The sequence below is a fragment of the Pelodiscus sinensis genome, chromosome 2 (genome assembly GCF_052426305.1).
Source record: "Pelodiscus sinensis isolate ZL-2025 chromosome 2, ASM5242630v1, whole genome shotgun sequence".
NCBI lineage: Eukaryota > Metazoa > Chordata > Testudines > Trionychidae > Pelodiscus > Pelodiscus sinensis.
In genome coordinates this window covers 188,743,204-188,762,896 of record NC_143053.1, presented here as the reverse complement: position 1 = coordinate 188,762,896, position 19,693 = coordinate 188,743,204, and the positions used below count along the sequence as shown (strand labels likewise).

Genomic DNA, 19,693 nt, shown 5'->3' with positions numbered 1-19,693 from the left:
ACAATTTTCTGCCAGCATAAACGAGGGAATGCTGATATCCCACACGGCCCTACAGGCTGTCCTCCACGCATTCAACACAACTTCACAATGCATTGCTACTGCCATCATGATGAGGAGGTCCTCGTGGCTCCACATGTCAGGGTTTCCTTGTGAAATGCAGGCCGCGGTAAAAGATCTCCTCTTCCAAGGATCAAAGCTGTTAACTGACACTACCGATGCGCCTCTCCATTCACTCAAGGATTCCAGAACAACGTTGAAAACCCTTGTGATACATGTACTTGCAGCCAAGCACAAACAAAACAGATATTTTAACCAAAGATACAAATCTTCCCCTTTCAACCAATCTGAGGCATTTTGACAACTGGAGGACACAACGACAAACCAGGAGCAGACAGGCCTCTGACCAACCAGCCACGTCTTAGCCTTTGACCTCAAGGTAAATGTTTTTGAAGGTCAGGTGAAGAGTCTGATAGCTCCCCTTTATCTAGAACAGCCCCAAACCCATCTGCTATTCTGCCACAATCTACTACCCTCCTTCCACCATTAGTCCTCTATCACGACTGCCTAGTGGGTGATAGATGTCTTTAAGGATGGATACTGCATTCCTTTTACTGATATCCCTTCCACCCACCCATCATCCCTGTCCCTTTTCAGGGACCCATCTCATGAGAATGTTCTACTGTAAGAGATCTAGCATCTTCTCCGCCTAGGTGCCATAGAACCTATACCCCAATGTCACAGGGCAAAGGCTTCTACTCCCATTATTTCCTCACAGCAAAGAAACCAGGAGGGTGGAGACCAATTCTCGATCTCAGGAGGCTCAACTGTCACATACAATGCCAATGCTTCAAGATGATGACCTTAGCTACCATAATAGCAGCCATAAAAGAAGGGGGCTGGTTATCGACTCTCGATCTCCAGGACACTTATTTTCATCCATCCATCCATCCATCCATCCATCCATCCATCCATCCATCCATCCATCCATCCATCCATCCAGGACACTGCAATTATCTGAGGTTTGTACTGGGCAACACACACTTCCTATACACAGTCCTACCCTTTGGACTCTCCACAGCCCCAAGAGTCTTCTAAAAAATTATTGTAGTGGTGGCCACCCACCTCCATGAATGAGGGACTGTCTAATCAGAGAGGCCATGAGCCAAGAGGCCCTTGAGGCGGTCTCCCAAGCCATGTCCTTATTCCAGACCCTGGGGCTGCAAATAAACCTATCCAAATGCAAGCTCCAACCAGCTCAGATTATAGTTTATTGGAGTGTTTCTTTATTGCATTCAGGCAACAGCCTCTCTCCTGCACCAATGATTCCAAACTATCAAACACCTTGTTGAGGTGCTACAGATGAGCCCACAAGTTCCCACAAGAACTTGCCTTCAGTTTCTAGGCCACACAGCGGTGGCCACATCAGTGGTTACACATGAGGACAATGCAGCAATGGCTCAGAATGGTGTACAGACCCCGTTATACCAGTATCAACAAACTGATTTCAGTCCCAAACATGATCAAACACTCACTGTGTTAGTGGGCGGATCAAAAAAACATGTGCGCTGGGGTATCCTTCTTCACAAGTCCCCCAACGATCACAATCATGATGGATGCCTCCCTCCTGGAGTGGGGAGCACGCTCAGACCCCCCCAGAGTCCAGGGCTGATGGCAGTCCCACGAGTGCTCCCTGCACATCAACATTTCGGAGCTCAGAGTGGTACGATATGCATGTCAGAAATTGCAACAGATACAGGGCAACACTGTACAGATTTTTACAGACAATCAAGCCACAACATACTGTATGAACAGGCAGGTTGGAGACAGATCCTATTGCCTGTGCAAGGAAGAGACCCATCTATGGTCATGGTTCATAGATCACAATGTCTGCATACATGCCTCTTACCTTCCAGGCAAAGACAATATTACAGTGGACACCCTCAACTTCCTGTTCACTTCCAACCACGAATGGGAGATGGACAACAGCATACTTCACATGATATTCACACATTGGGGATTCCCAATGATCGATTCATTTGCAACTAATGCGAACGAGAAGTGTCCATGGTATTGTTCATGTGTGAACATTAACTCACATTCTCTGTGGGACGTCTTTACAATACCTTGGGATGCACTCCTTCTATATGCCTTCCTGCCAATCCCTCTTCTTCACCAAGCTATGGTCAAAAAAATAAGAGCGGGGGCAGCATCAGTAATAGTCATTGTTCCAGCGTGGCTGTGCCAGTCCTGGTAAACTTACCTGTTCCACATGTCCATAAGACCTTGGCAGCTCCCGATAGTCCCTCATCTCCTGACTAAGCAAAAGGGTCAAATCCAGCATCCCTTTCCCCTCATCCTTTGCCACTGATCATAGCTTCTCACTGGCTCTCCTCAGTTAAAGCCACATTTACAGATCAGGTCAGGCAGATCTTAATAGTAGTTAGGGTATGTCTACACTACCCCGCTAGTTCGAACTAGCGGGGTAATGTAGGCATACCGCACTTGCAAATGAAGCCCGGGATTTGAATTTCCCGGGCTTCATTTGCATAAGCGGGGAGCTGCCATTTTTAAATCCCCGCTGGTTCGAACCCCGTATAGCGCAGCTACACGGGACTCGAACTAGGTAGTTCGGACTAGGTTCCTATTCCGAACTACCGGTACCCACGAGGTGTACCGGTAGTTCGGAATAGGAATCCTAGTCCGAACTACCTAGTTCGAGGCCCGTGTAGCCGCGCTACACGGGGTTCGAACCAGCGGGGATTTAAAAATGGCAGCTCCCCGCTTATGCAAATGAAGCCCGGGAAATTCAAATCCCGGGCTTCATTTGCAATTGCGGTATGCCTACATTACCCTCCTAGTTCGAACTAGGAGGGTAGTGTAGACATACCCTTAGGGTACGTCTACACTACAACGTTAATTCAAACTAACGCGTCTAGAACTAAAAACTAGTTCGAATTAGCGTTTTGCTAATTCGAACTAGCAAGTCCACATTGAGTGGACTCTGAACAGGGCTTAAGGATGGCCGGAAGCAGTGCCGGCAGGGCATCAGAGGAGGACTTAGAGCGTGGAGATGCTGTCTCAGGCTAGCCGAGGGCTGCGCTTAAAGGGTCCCAACCCCCACCCCGGACACACAGTTCTAAGGGGTGTCCCGCTTGCAAAGAAGTTCTGGCTTGGAGTGCCCGGAGTACCCACACTGGGCACATCACACCACTCGGCCATCAGCCCGGCTGCACTTGCCGCAGGCTGCCATCTGGGGAGAGGGGGCAATCGGGGGGCTGCAGGAGAGCTTCCACCCCCAGAAGCCCGCAGAGCCAGCCCAGTCCTCCCCATCGGGGGCTCGTACCCGATTCCTCCCTCACCTCCTTCCACTTACCCTTCCCTAGCCACCCTTCTTATTGATGTACAAAATAAAGATAACGTTTCTTCCAACATTGACTCTGTCTTTATTGAACAAAACTGGGGGAGACTGGGAAAAGGAGGTGGGAGAGGGGAAGAGAAAGGCTGGGAGAGGGGAGGGCAACTAAAATGATCAGGGGTTGGGAACAGGTCCCAGATGAAGAAAGGCTACAGAGACTGGGACTGTTCAGCTTAGAAAAGAGGAGACGGAGGGGGGACAGGATAGAGGTCTCTAAAAGCAGGGGTTGGGTGGAGAGGGTGCATTCATAAAAGTTCTTCCTGAGTTCCCATAAAGAAGGACTAGAGGACACCAAAGGAAAGGAATGGGTAGCAGGCTTGAAACTAGTAAGAGAAAGTTGTTCTTCTTCACAAAGCAAATAGTTAACCTGCGGAACTCCTTGCTGCAGGAGGCTGTGAAGGCTACAACTAGAACAGAGTTTAAAGGGAAGTGAGATCAAGTCATGGAGGTTGGGTCCATGGTGTGGTATTAGCCAGGGGGTAGGAGTGGTGTCCCTGCCCAAAGTTTGTGGAAGGCTGGAGAGGGATGGCACGAGACAAATGGTTTGGTCACTGTCTTCGGTCCATCCCCTCCAGGGTCCCTAGGGTTGGCCGCTGTCGGCAGACAGGCTACTGGGCTAGATGGACCTTTGGTCTGACCCAGGACGGCCATTGTAAGCTCAGGGCTCAGGGTCGGGGGTCTCAGTGGACCCCCTTGATTTTCATGCACACCTGCTCCTGGGTGTCCAGGCTGGCAGCTCTCCTGCCCTAGACGGCCACTTTCCTGTGCCTAGTGCGGAGATCGTGGACGAGGTCCACGATGTCCGCACTAGCCCAGGCGGGTGCCCGCCTCTTGCGGTCCCGGGCAAGCTCCCGGGAGCCGCCAGCCTGGTCCCGGGAAGAGGGGGTGGGCTGAGGGGCATCGGGTGGCTGGCTCGATCCGTGCCAGGTGCAGGGTCTGCTGGCTGGGTGCTGGCAGGCTTGCACCTGGCACGGGCACCGTAGCCAGCCCGTGCCCCTTTAAGGGGTCCGGGGCCGGGAAGGGGGCATAGAGTTTCCCTGGTGTTGGCCAGAGTGGCCACCAGGGAAAGCTGGGGAGGGCTAGCCTCCCACTAGTTCGAATTAAGGGGCTACACACCCCTTAATTCAAACTAGCTAGTTCGAACTAGGCTTAATCCTCATAAAATGAGGTTTACCTAGTTCGAACTAAGCGCTCCGCTAGTTCGATTCAAATTCGAACTAGCAGAGCGCTAGTGTAGCGCCTATTAAAGTTAGTTCGAACTAATGTCCGTTAGTTCGAACTAACTTTGTAGTGTAGACATACCCTTACAGAGTTACAACAAGAAAATCCTACCTATAAAGGTGACAAAGATTCTCTTTCTGGGCAAGCCAAAGATCAACAGATCCATCTATGATTCCACTGGGTGATATATTACAGTATCCTTTACACCTAAAACATACAGGTCTCTTGTTCAGCTCATTAAAGGTACACCTCACAACCATTACTGCATTCCACTAATCCATCAAAGAGAAATTGGTCTTTGCCCACCCCACGCCTAAACACTTCTTAAAGGGCATTCAAAACACCTTCCCACCTGTTAGAACACCAGTACTAATCTGGGACCTAAACCTCGTATTACAAGCTCTTAGCCATTTGAGCCTATGGCTACATGTTCAATTTTGTACTTCTCAATGAAGGTTGCTCTGTTAGTCATGCTTATGTCAGCCAGAAGGGTGAGTGAAATTGGAGCTCTAATGGCTGACCCAGCCTTCACTGTATTTCATAAGGACAGTGTGGTTCTGCGATCACATCCGAAGTTCTTACCAAATATACTTACCTCCTGGCATTGCAACGAACCTCTGGTGTTACCCGTCTTCTGTCCAAAGCCTCTTGCCACTGCCAAGCAACCTAAATGGCACATGCTTGATGTGTGCCATGCTATTGCCTTCTATTTGGAAAGGACAAGGTCAATTCATAAATCTAATAGACTTTTTGTCTCCATTGCTGAAAGATCCTTGGGCATGCAAATCTCTACGCAGACACTTTTCAGATGGATTGTAGACTGCATCCTCCTGGCTTATGCCAGCTTTAATCAGGAGCCACCACTCCAATTACATGCACACTCCACAAGGACCATTGCAACCTCTACAGCCTACCTCATCAGTATTCATCTCATGGATATTTGCAGAGCTGCAACCTGGTATACTGCACACACCTTCGTCAGACATTATACCCTGGAGGCTTACCTGAAAGGGTGCACTAAATTCGGACACACAGTCCTCACCAAAGCTCAACACAGCATTTAGCCAAAGCACCCACCTCCTATTATGGGTACTGCTATATAGTCACCTAAGGTGGAGCACGCACAGGGACACTCCTCAAAAAAGAAGAGAAGGTTACTCACTTTGTGCAGTAACGGAGGTTCTTCAAGATGCTTTTCCCTGTGGGTGCTTCACCACTCGTCCTCCCTCCCTTCTGCTTCAGATTCATTGTTGTCCTTCCGGGGCAGAAAAGGAACTGAAGGGATGGTTGGACACGCATGCATGGTAGCAGCACCGTGTGTGTCACCTTCGTCGCCTGCGCAGCCCATTGGAGGGCACTCCTACTGTAAATCTCTGACAAGGTGTGCAGTGGTGCCTCAAGACCTATGGTGAAGCACCTGCAGGGACAGCTATCTTTAAGAGCCTCCGTTATTGCACAAAGTTAGTTATTTTCCCTTTTCTTTTATCATCATTTACTGGTATTTAAAAAAAAATCTTGATTAAGAACATATATTATCTTTTTTGAGATGATAGTTTAATTATTCTTTCAATAGTACTTTAGGATGGATTAATCTAGCATTGTTTTTTCACCTTATTCATACACATAAAACATACACTGTACATAATACAAGGCATTTTTAAAATAAATTGTGTATATGTAACTCACATCTTCTGGGAGTGGATTACTGTCCTGTCTAGTGGCTATGAAATCACTTAAAGAGAGAATAATGAGTCTGCTCTACAGCCTCTGCTAAGAGTTGACGTTTAGCTCATGCAGTATAGGCTCATGCACTGAGATCCTAGGTTCGATTGTGACTGTAGAAAACTGGGGTCTGTTGGGGTTACATATATATTTGCCTAAAACATGTGACATATCTGTCTTATTAAACCAAACTACAAAAGTCAAAGAAGAAGCTCACTAATATTAAGTATAGTAATAAAAGTCTGAGTCCAGCTAAGCGATCTACAGAATATCACTTGAGCTGTTATAATTGTTTAATTGATTTTTAAAAGTGTTTTGATAAGTAATTTTTCATATTTGTATTTACAAGTTTAAATTTCCTATAAAAGTTCATTTAGTTAGAGAATGTACTAATATATAAACAAATTAATTTAAAATGTAAAATCATATTACTACTTACAAAGTTTTCTTATTTTTTTGTATCTCAGATAAAAGCTCAGAAAAATCAAGTTTTCAGGAAAAATAGAAATGGAATTGGACAAAATAGAAAGTAAGATTTGGGTTCTTTTAAAATGTTTTTACTGAGTAATTAATTACTTTCCAAAGGCGTGGTAGCACCATGATTAGTATATCAGGATATTATGAAAGACTGCTTCTATCATTTCAGAGGATATGGGTGCTGGAGTAGAAGGATTATCCACTTTATCTCACTAAAAAGACCTAACCAAGTGAGTTGTAAGATCAAGAACACATATTCCTGCTCATCCAGAAATATAATTTATGATATCATCTGCCGAAAGTGTCCGCCTGCTATGTACATTGGACAAACGTCTCGGATACTTCACCGAAGAATCAATGCCCACAAAACAGATATTAGACAGGATCACAAAGAAAAAACAGTTTCTTGCCATTTCAACCAGAAAGGACATTGTCTCAACGATTACCTGCATCCTGCTTCAAAGACCTTTTAAGACTACACTTGAAAGAGAATCCTCTGAACTGTCATTCATGCTTAAATTTGACACTTTACACCTAAGTTTGAATAAAGACATCAATTATCTTACCCATTACAAAGATAGCTTCCCCAATTATCACCTCTAATATCATTAGCTCACAGACATTTACCTCCCCCCAATCCCTCTTCTGTTCTGAAATTTGATTTGTCCTTTTCATATGTGTTCATTTTTTTAATTGTATCCTTTGGTATATATGGTTGTGACAATTTTCTTCCACTATTTGATTTGAGGAAGTGGGTCTGGCCCATGAAAGCTCATCACCTAATGAACCATCTTGTTAGTCTTTAAAGTGCTACATAGTCCTGTTTTTTGTAAAAAGAACCAAGTCAATGCAAGAGCATTGATGAAAAGAAGGCATTTAGCCCTCTGTAACTAGAAGGTTTCATCAGATGGGAGATATGTAAACCAAGGGTAATATGTTTGTGGAGAATTCAGGAGGACCATCAAGAAAGAAATATATATGCTATTTTTTCAGAGCTTAGAAATATTGCTAAGCATGATTTCAGTTGTCTTTCACAAATTCACTGCTACTTACCTTGCTAAATAATTTGTTAGTGATAATTGGCTAGATTTTCAGCAGGCTTTCATTTTTGTTCCTGCAATTATGCAGATACAAATAATAAAAGTGGTGTATTTGTATAGACACACAATTAGGTCACTTAAATATTGCAGTAACCTGATTTGCGGGAAGGTACTTGGATATCTATATTATCTAAATTTAGCCTGGAAAATTTTTGTGAGTCAGAGTTTGAAAATTTGGCTCTTTTTGTGTCTAAATTTGACTTTTTGGTCTAATAGAAATTTTGGTTTAATAGAAATTGCTTCTTATAACATTTTTCTTCTTACTGCTTATCCAAACCTTGGGACCAAAACTCTTAATAAAAACATGGGATTGTAGCTATAATAAATATTACTGTCAGGATATGAATTAGAAAGGTATTTTCCACAAATCAGTATGTGGCAACTACCTCTTATGAAAAAGAACCTAGAAAAATGTTGTAGGAATAAATATTATATTTTAAAATGGGCTTTTGTTATGCATCATTTGTAACTTGTATTAAATATGCTAAAATCTTTTTCTAGGAAAAGTATGCTAAGATGCTCTCTTGAAACAATGGTTTCAGATGACTTCCTGTCAAAGGAAAATCTAAGTACGTATAAACTATCCATACATACAAATTAGCATAGTAATATATTAAGGCTATTGATTATCTTTTGTGTTGAAAAGATTGCCTTTCATGAACAACAATATGTAGCATACAAGCCACATGTATGTACACACAGAACAAAAAAAACCTCTAAGACAACCTATTGCTGCAATGTTAAACTCTCCTTAGAATCATAATGCACATATATATTCCACTGTAGGGGTATGTGTGCCCAGTGCACTCTAGTCAGAAATTTTGCCAACTGTAGTACTGTATAGTACATGCATCCCTGCCATCCTTGTCCTCCAACCTGAGGATATAAAAGGGGTTGCTGGCTGCTTCCTCTCTCTTATTTCCTTCTTACCATCCATGTGAAGAGACAGAGCTCCTCTTTAGCTTCAGTTTTCATTACTTGCCAGATTTAAAAAAAATATACATTGTACATTTTTATAGCTTTAATATTGTAATTTAGTTCGAATTAGTTAGATTACTCTTTTTGCTCTGGGTGTCTCCTACTATGCAGAAATCCCCAGGATTTAAACAGTGTGCCACTTACAAGGCATGATAGATACTCTAGTTGTCGTGGAATGAGGAGTAACGGTAGTTCGAACTAGGAAGCCTAGTTCGAACTACCTAGTTCGTGCCCCGTGTAGCCGCGCTGCACGGGGTTCGAACGAGCGGGGTTTTAAAAATGGCGGCGCCCTGCTTATGCAAATGAAGCCCGGGAAATTCAAATCCCGGGCTTCATTTGCAAGTGCGGTATGCCTACATTACCCTCCTAGTTCGAACTAGGAGGGTAGTGTAGACATACCCTTGGCTATGTAGACATATCCGAAGAGGCAATCTTTCCATTGAAGAAGGAACATGTCTGCCAGTGAGCCTGGACTGGTTTAGGAAAGAGCAGAATTGTAGGCACTTTGTGTTGCACTTCCTGATGAACAAGTTGATCTGAAGAAGTTCCCATAGTTTGAAGATATTGTTTATTGCATCCAGGCGAATGGATCACTTGTGATTGTGAAAAGATCTGATGAGGTGGTCCGCTGGCTCATTTTGAGATCCAGGGAGGTAGGAATCCTTCTGAAGCATCAAGTGGGCTATGCAGAACTCTCAGAATTTAAGGGCTTCCTAACGTAGGAGAGAGGAGCATGGGCCATTATAGGACACAATGGTTTGAGCTTATTTGAGGCCACTCGCTGTAGAAGCAGGATAGACATGCCAAAAGAAGGATCCTGATCTTGAGTTGGTATATTGTCTTTGGTTGCATTTTCAAAAGGGCCCAGTGGTTGTCATATGGCCTCTTGTATTCATATTCCTGCTGCCCTAGAAAAAGGTGCTTGCAACTGCCACCATTCTATTTCTGGAGGAAAGAGAAGAACAGCCACCTCAGACCTGTCTCCAAAGAGCTCTGTATCAGCAGACCCTGTTGGTGTTTTGAATCCTGTTGCATTTTGTATCTACTTTAGATGTTCCATCCAAAAAGCTAAAGAAATATGTTTTGTAAAGTAATTTAAGAAATTGTTTTAATTTTTTTAGGTAAGCTTCTACCCCTATCTTGTATAACAGTACTGTACAAATTGCAAGAGTTTTGCCTGATTAAAATAACTGTATTAATATTCTTTCCTTATTCTTTACACCTGTGTTGATTTCAAATAATTAAAGACCAAAAGATGAATTATGCTCACATTTGAAGCCAGCAAATTTACTCTGGATTTACACTAGTTTCAATGATAGTGGAATTTATGGAATTTACCACATGAAACCCATGTTTGGAATAATGATTTTTCCGGTAGAATTTCTGTATCTCACACATTGTTCTAATTGACTGATTAATAAATAATATTTCATTAATAATATTGCATCAATATACATGTGCATTTTAGCTAAATTATTGATTTTGTTGTTTTATTAGTTGTCTCTGAGACAGAAGTTATATTAAAAGATCTAGAACAAATTCTCAGGTGTGTTGCAGACCCTTTTAAAACAGCTGGCGGGTCATATGGAAATGCAGAGGGAAAAGATATAGGAGAAAAGGTATGAATTATACATGGTGTTGCTACTAACTAGTTACTGGAAACTTTTACTTTTAGTGGAATTTATGCTAATGCTTAAGAAAAACTTAAATATAGTTTAATGACTATATAAACTGCTTCTGAAAATAACGTATACTGCTCACTTTTTGAATGCTATGTATGTAATTAGTTATAATACTGATATACAATAAAATTGTTAAAAGAGCATATTTAATGCAAACCATTATACTGTATCCTACCTTTGAACAGAAGATATTGGAAATTAATATTCATGGTTGAAATTCCAGTCTCAGGGAGATGCATCCACTTATATCCCCATTATTAATTATACTGCAGATATCTGTATGTGTGTAATGTAATGTAGATCTCATTTAGAATACTTATATGCCTATATTTCAAATTTTGCATTTGTATATTTATCTAGGAAATGGTCTTTAGAGATCTGCACATTCCCTGCACATGATCCAGGGTAACTCCTCTATATAAGTGCAAAAAAACCCACCACTGTATCAGATCATCTTTGCATGATTGTCCACATTTATCCCACTACTGGTGCACATGCACAACATTTGTGTGTGTGTGTGCAATTTTTTGTTAAATAGCATTGCCTTTCAGGGTCATCTCTGCACTCTCCAGTGCTCCATATCAGCGATCATAAGGAAGTGACCTTCAGTTCCTTCTTACAGCCTAGGGCTGCAAGATGGAACACCTATAGGCTGTGTCTACATTGGCACCCTTTTCCGGAAAAGGGATGCTAATGAGACACTTCGGAATTGCAAATGCCACGGGGGATTTAAATATCCCCCGCGGCATTTGCATGAACATGGCTGCCGCTTTTTTCCGGCTTGGGGCTTTGCCGGAGAAAAGCGCCAGTCTAGACGGGATCTTTTGGAAAATAAAGCCTTTTCCGGAAGATCCCTTATTCCTCTTAGAATCCTTTTGTAGCACTACTGTACCAGCAGAGGAGCAACTAGGCACACAAAAAAAAAGCATCATCTTCAGAAATATCAAAAGCAGAGTTGCTGCTCTCCTCCGACTTCCTCTTTCCTGTTTATAATGACTCAGCAGAACTGCTGCATGACTTGAGCAGGGGGAATTTTACTGATTAGCTATATATAACTTTAAGTTCACTAGTTGTATCCAGGCACTTCTCTCTCCCCAACCTTCCATCAAGATAATAACTCCATACTGATGCAGATAGAAGATGGAGTACCCCAATTTCCCACAACTAGAAACTATTTCTTAGGAATATAGGGGTTGACCAGAGGTCTATCTGGTCCAGTATCTTGACCTAGACCAGGTGCTTCAGAGGAAGGTGTAAGAATCCAGTAGTGATCCAATGTGGGATAATCTGTTCCCTCTATTAGGGGCCAGATTACAAAGGTATTTGGGCATCTAAAGGTACAAATAGCTCTTGGTGGTGTTTACTAAAGCACCTAGGTAGGCTAAAACAAAATACAGGACTATGTAGCACTTTAAAGACTAACAAGATGGTTTATTAGATGATGAGCTTTCGTGGGCCAGACCCACTTCCTCAGATCAAATAATGGAAGAAAATAGTCACAACCATATATACCAAAGGATACAATTTTAAAAAAATGAACACACATGAAAAGGACAAATCACATTTCAGAACAGAAGGGGGATGTGGGGGGGGGGAAGGAAGGTGAATGCCAGTGAGTTAATGATATTAGAGGTGGGGAAGGGGAAATGTCTGTGAGTTAATAGTATTAGAGGTGATAATTGGGGAAGCTATCTTTGTAATGTGTAAGATAGCCGGGGTCTTTGTTAATTCCGGTGCGGAGAGTGTCGAATTTTAGCATGAATGCCAGTTCAGAGGATTCCCTTTCAAGTACAGATTTGAATGTCTTCTGAAGTAGGATGCAGGTTAGCAGGTCATTAAGACTGTGTCCTTTCTGGTTGAAATGACAAGCAACTGTTTTTTCTTTGTGATCCTGTCTAATGTCTGTTTTGTGGGCATTGATTCTTTGGCGAAGTGTCTGAGACGTTTGTCCAATGTACATAGCAGACGGACACTTACGGCACATGATAGCATAGATTATATTTCTGGAGGCGCAGGAATATGTATTCTTGATCTTGAAACTCACTTGGTTAGGCCCAATAATGGTGTCAGCAGAGTGAATATGAGGACAAAGCTGGCAGCGGGGTTTGTTGCAAGGGAAGGTACCAGGGTTGGTATTAGTGTGGTATGTCCTGTGGTTGTTGGTAAGAATCATCTTGGTAAGATGTTGTTGTTGTTAAGAATCATCAACTACAAAACAATGCATTCCACAGCTAGACAAGAGAAATGTAGGAGTGTATTTTCTTCTAGACAGTCTTCTCCCACTAGCTCATACTATGAGCATTACAAGTGTAGATGCTCTTATGACCGTCCACCCCATTGGATGACACAGTACCATTATCCACCGGCCTACCCAGACACTGGTCACCATGCTGTTACCGCTCTGCCTTGAGACACCAGTCTACAGTTTTTTCCACACTGGTTGACAGGCGACCCATCTCACCACCTCATGTGAGTACCTCTCCTCACCCTTAACAAGCTGATCTAGAGGAGGGACAAATATCCAAGCCTGAGGAACAACAGCCTCATACCTTGCCCACTGACCAGTCCTCCTTGTCCCCAGATGAGGCAGTGATCCCAGGTGAAACTTCACCTATGGATGAACTTAAGCAGTATTGGGACTTGTTTAAAAGAGTGGCTGCTACTCAGGAGGTCCACCTAACCAAGGCACAAGAGAAACAACATTGTCTCCTTCAAAACCTCCAACCCTCCCTACAGGCCAAAATTGCATTGCCCATTGATGAAACCATTATGGAAGCCACTGAGGAAATCTGGCAGGCCCCAGCTTCTGCCCTGATCACCAACAAATGGGCTGACAAGAAATACTTTGTCCCTTCCAAAGGCATGGACTTCTTATTTTACCACCCTCAATCAAACTCCATGGTGGTGGACACAGCCCAACAGAAGTCTAAATTACTGAAGAGAGTAAGCGTATGAACCTCTTTGGTCGGAAAATGTGTTCATCATCGACTCTAGAACTTCATATTGCAAATTGCTTGGCCCATGTAGCGAATCATGATTTTGATAATTATTCCAAACTTGCTGGACTCATTGATCACCTATCTCATAATAAAAGACCTATTCCCAAGTCTATTTTTCAAGAGGGCTATGCCACTGCACAAACCTCTCTTCAAGTGGCTCTGGATGTCACCGATACAGCGGCACACTCCAGTGCAACCTCAATAACGATGCACAGAGCGTCTTGGCTTCAAGCTGCTGGGGTCCCATGAGAGCTGCAATCTAAAGTAGAGGACCTCCCATGTGACAAAAAAAATTGTTTGCAGAAAAGACCAATGAGGTCCTCCACACAAGGAGAGTTTTGAGAACAACCTTGCGTACATGAGGGGTGTACACACCACCATACCACCGTACCAGAGGCACAGCAACTTTTCTTACTCTTGATGCCTTCACGGAGGATTAGACTAATTCTGTGTGAGACAGCAGCCTCAGAGGAGATGTCTGCAAAACAACTGCACCACTAAACAACAGGCAAACAAACAACAGGTTTGAGGCATTGGTCGAGGGCATGCAAGACCTCCCCCTTACACATTCACACCATGAACAGGTTATCCTTTTTCACCACTTCTTGAGACCATTCTGTCACCATTGTGCTACCATTACATTGGAACGCTGGTCAAGATTGTCACATATGGCTACACTATCCCATGTACATCGTTTCCCCCATCTTGCCCAACCATCCCATCCCTCTTCAGGGACCCCTCTCATGAAGATCTATTAAAAGAGGAGGTCCCCTGACTCCTTTCCATCAGAGCAGTAGAGAGGGTACCAGGTGAGTTCAGAGGCAAAGGCTTCTATTCTTACTACTTTCTCACACAGAGAAGGACGTGTGGTTGGAGACCCATTCTTGACCTTCACAATCTCAACTGATACCTTTGCAGTCAGTGGTTCAAAATGGTTAACCTAGCTGATCATCCCAGTGCAGGACTAAGGGGGGGGATGACTGGTTTGCAGCCCTTGACCTACAAGTTGCCTATTTCCATGTCACGATCCATCCTGCTCACAGACGATTCCTTCGATTCACTCTTCAGCTGACATAGTCTCTGGACTTGAAGGTGCCTGATTAGACTCCACTATGCTGCAGGCCTACTTCCTGATGCAAAGGTTCCAGACTATATACGATCTGTTTGCAGATGTTACCATGCGACCTTCAGTGCCAATACTTACCTGGGCCAACTTATGCCAGCAACAACATACGTAGTACACTATGCATGACTACATTTTTTATGCCTCCAACATTAGCTGGCATCTGTATATGGCCCTTCCAGGCTCCATATCCACAAACATGTCTCCCTCCCACCCAATGTGTTCACTTCCCTCAATTGGTGGGTTGAACCATACAATCTACTAGTGGGGGTCCCATTCCACTGAGTCAGCCGTATTGTACAGATCACCACAGATGCCCACCTGTTGGATGGGGTGCTCACTTGGATAGTCTTGCTCAGGGTCAATGGTCTGCAGGAGAAACAGCCCTCCACATAAATCTTTTGGAATTGAGAGTGGTTGCTAACACATGCAAGCACTTCTGTACACCCTTTACAACTCCACTGTTAGGATACTTACCGACAATATAAAAACAATGCATTATATTGTCAGGGTAGTGCCTGGTCCTGTTCTCTGTGCACTGAAGCAGTATGTTTATGGAATTGGTACATCCACATCAAAGTAATCTTGGTTGCATTGTACCTACCTGGTATCAACAATTCCACAGTGGACGCATTGAGCAGGCACTTTGCACCAGATCACAAGTGGGAATTACATCAAGTGCTTCAATCTATCTCCTGTCATTGGGGCTTTCCCCAAATAGATCTGTTTGCCTCCCACAAGAATGCCAAGTGCCCATACTACTGCTCCTGGGCCGGAGTTGGCCCCAGATTGCTGGGGGATACCTTTCTCCTCAACTATAGGGGTCCTCTACTCTATATGTTCCCACCAACCCCTCTCATCCCAAGAATCCTTGAGAAGATCAACAAAGATGGAGCGATAGTAATATTCAGCCCCCTCCTGGGCTCGGCAGATGTGGTTTCCTTATCTCTCTCAGATGTCTTCCTAGCCACTCTATTCCCTCCGTGATTGTCATGATCTACTGAGCCAGAACCAAGGGACTCTGTTGCGTTCTCAGCCCCATGTTTTGCACCTGGCAGCCTGGCTCCTCATTGGTTCCTAGAATCCAAAATGTTCTGTTCGGACCATGTTAAACAAGTATTGATGCATAGTAGAAAGCACACCAGATGCTCCACCTACTTTCAAAAATGGCACAAATTCATGTCCTGGTGTAATAACAAATTATTCGATCCGTATTCAGTACTGTTCCATGAAACTGCTCTGATTTCCGTGTCAGTGAACAGATAGTTCTTCTTTGGGGATGTCCCCGTGGGTGCTCCACTGTGGGTGCTGGGCTTGCCCCAGCACTGCAGAACGGAGACTTTTTTAGAAGCAGTACCCGGCCGGACCGCGCATGCGCTGCGGTGTCTCGCGGCATTCGTGCTCTTTTCCCTGAGTGTGTGGTCTGGCCCCTGCCAGTTCCTCTCGACCGCCTCGGGCTGCAGATGGAAGGAACTGCGCTCTTCACAGTATCACCTTGTCGTGAGACTATCTGTTCTGTAGTTATAGTTCTTTATCCTCTTTCCTATATCGTTTGATTACCCCCTTCATTAATCTAAAAAAAAGGAGTTTAATTACTTGTAGTTCAATACAGTTGAGTTCTTATTGTACCCCTTCCTCCTACACTTTCCTGTTGTATATAGTTAAACAGTTACTAGATTTTCGTTTAAAAAAAAAGAGAGAGAAGAACAAAATAAAGAATAAACTCAGCATAAGCGGCAAGTAAAACCGCTTCGGGCATTCACTATGCCATTGTTGCCAGATTTAAAAAAGTGCGACAACTGCTGTGAGGCAATGCCTGCATCGGACGGCCACTCCTCCTGCATCAGATGCCTAGGAGAATTCCATGTCTCCCAGAAGTGCCCTCATTGCACTAAACTTACCACAAGGGCAAGAAGGGACAGGGAGATGCACCTCCGAATGCTCTTACAACTGCCATGACCTGCCTCTGCTGCCGAGGAACAGCCCTCAAAGCTACCATGGCTTCACCTAAAAGATCTAGGCTCTCCCCTACAAGATCTCTACCTGCCATCTCTCATGGTAGAGTCAGTGATGGGGATAAGCCCGGCACGGTGAAACCATGCCCTAAAATATCTGTGGCGCCGAAACCAAAAAAGACCGCACAGCCGGTACCGTCCGCGGCACCGAGGGTTGCATTGGCTCGGCCTGCACCCAAGCCTCCGGCACCAATGACCAGACTGGCACCGAGAGCATCGTTGGCACTGGTAGTGTCGGCACCGGTAGCTGTTGCGGCGCCAGACCATCACGCGGCACTGGGAGGAGAGGCACCAGAGCGGACGGCACCAGAGTCAACGGCACGGGGAAGGATGGCACCAGGTAGCACGGCACTGTGCTCATCTACAGCCAGCACCGTAAGCCCAACCCCCATGACATCACCACATCGAAGCCGCTCCTGCTCCCTTGTCTTCTCACTGGCACCATCTCCTTCTCCACCAGCACCATGCTCTCCATCTTACCACGGTAGCCGTCGCAGATCTCCACGTTCACCTCACAGACTGCCATCTCCGTTTCTGGCTTCGTATCCTCACCACAAGAGACACTACCATCCCCATCGCTCCATCTTTCCTGCTTCCTCCAGAGCTTCTTACAACCACTCTCGTTCTCCTCCATTCTCCGCACATACATCACTGGCAGTGCACACAATCCTACTATCCTGAAAGATGCTCACTGCTGGATAGGCTATACTACTGAGACAACCATTTCCTACGTGATTCTCGCAGCAGATACTCGTACCATTATAGATCTTGCTCCTGTGCACGATCCTGCTGTGATTATGGCTCTTCTAGGCATTCACCAACTCCAGCCCCGCCCCCCACTCCTACAGGGCAAACTACATCCCCACCTCAGCTTCCATCGGAACCGAAGCAGACACACCTTGATGACCAACCATCAGAGGTTTCTCCAATTGACTCTTCTTTGCCAGATGAAGCAGTCATCCCTGGTGGCGTCTCTCTACCAGATGACCTCCAGCAGTTTCAAGAGCTCTTTAAGCGGGTATCTAAAAAGGATGGAATTCCTCTTCACTCACCCCCAGCCCAATTCCATAGTGGTGGATGCAGCCCAACAGAGGTTTAAGGCCCCACAATTCAAACAACTGGGCTCTGACAGGGAAATTAAGAGGCTAGACTTACTGGGTAGAAAGGTTTACACATCGGCAACATTAATGCTCCGAATTGCCAATTATACAGCGCATTTTTCCAACCATATCTTTGACTTGTTTTCATACTTGACCCTGTTGATGGACCATTTGCTGGAATCCAAGAAGCCCATTTAAAATCGGTGGTTCAAGTGGGCTACACGTCAGCTAGAACAGCTCTCCAAATAGCTATGGACATGGCGGACACGGCAGCCCATTCTACAGCCACTGCTGTGGTTATGCGCAGGGCTTCTTACCTTCAAGCAGCAGGAGTTCCTAAGGAGCTACAGAATAAAGTCAAGGATTTATCCTTCAACAGAGACAAGCTATTTGCTGAAAAGACTGACACTGTCTTACATTCCTCAAAGGACTCCCGCACAACTCTTCCAATCTCTGTCCTTGACAGGCCTGGAACATTTTTGTTACTCTTCTCTGCATTCCCTTTAATTCTACAATATCCCTTTGAAACTTATAAAGCTTCATTAGGTATGTACACCCCTCTATTTAGAAGACGACGGTATACTCCATACCACTGGAGATACGATTACACACACATTCATCACTAGTGGCAACAACATCAACAACAAAAGAGTTTTGATCATCAACGTGCATGCCAAAGGCCTCAACACCGCCACAACGTGAACAACTGCACCCAGACCGCACCTAATGGCAAGCAGCAAGTTTGATTCCTTGGTCAGGGGCACGTAAGCGATTCTTGGCAGCACCAAAGACCAACTCACCCAAATCTTCCATCAACACTTGAAATCCTTTTTCCACCAATGGTCCGAAATTACAACAGACAGATGGGTGATGGAAATTGTTTAAACAGGCTACGCTATCCCTTTCATCTCCATTCCTCCTACCATCCCCCCTACCCCATCCCTCACGAGGTCCTATTACACCTGGAAATCGACCACCTGCTCTCTCTAGGGGCAATAAAACCAGTTCCAAAAGAATTCAAGGGCAAGGGATTCTATTCCGACTATTTTCTTACTCAGAAAAAGTCAGGAGGCTGGCGACCAATACTAGATCTCTATTGTTTGAACAGATTCCTATGAAAACAAAGATTCAAGAAGATCACATCAGCTGCCATAATTCCCGCGCTAGATCGCGACAAGTGGTTTGTGGCCCTCGACCTCCAGGATGCTTACTTTCATGTTTTGATCCATCCTGCCCACAGAAGGTTTCTACATTTGTTTTCGGCATAGACCATTACCGATACAAAGTCCTGCCTTTTGGACTCTCGTCTGCTCCCAGGGTATTCTCAAAAATCCTGGCAGAAGTTGCGGTCTATCTCCGAAGACAAGGAGTAGTTATTTTTCCATACCTGGGCGATTGTCTCCTCAAGGGCTGTACCACCTCCGAGGTACTCAATATGATTTGCGTCACCAAACGAACCTTTCAAACACTCGGACTTCACATCAACGAACAAAAGTCCGTTTTGCACCCGACTCAAGATCTCGAATTCATAGGAGCTCACTTGGACTCAATTATAGCCAGAGCCTACCTACCCCTGCAGAGGTTCCATGCTATTCAGGATCTTATTCAGAACATGTGAAGCGTATACCACTCCCAATCAGACCTCGGGCTCACTCCACTAGGGCCATGGTGACTTCGATGGCTTTTCTCAAAGGGGTTCCCCTGAAAGACATATGTAGAGCGGCCACGTGGTCCTCATATGACACTTTGCCAAACATTATGCTTTACTCTAGGGGAGATACTCTGATGCGGCGGTGGCAGCAGCAGTGCTCTCCACATTGGATAAATAGGGACTTCTGGCTTGGCGACTACTGTTGTTCTG

General features: G+C 44.7%; 1 protein-coding gene across 1 annotated transcript in view; it reads left to right on the top strand.

Moving 5' to 3' along the window:
• Positions 1 to 19,693, top strand: part of ZCWPW2 (zinc finger CW-type and PWWP domain containing 2) — a 109,852-nt gene that overhangs the window by 68,859 nt on the left and 21,300 nt on the right. The window contains exons 6-8 of the mRNA XM_075921989.2: positions 6,826 to 6,887; positions 8,437 to 8,504; positions 10,411 to 10,532. Of these exons, the coding sequence (XP_075778104.1) occupies positions 6,826 to 6,887; positions 8,437 to 8,504; positions 10,411 to 10,532 (252 nt within the window). The remainder of the gene's footprint in view (positions 1 to 6,825; positions 6,888 to 8,436; positions 8,505 to 10,410; positions 10,533 to 19,693) is intronic.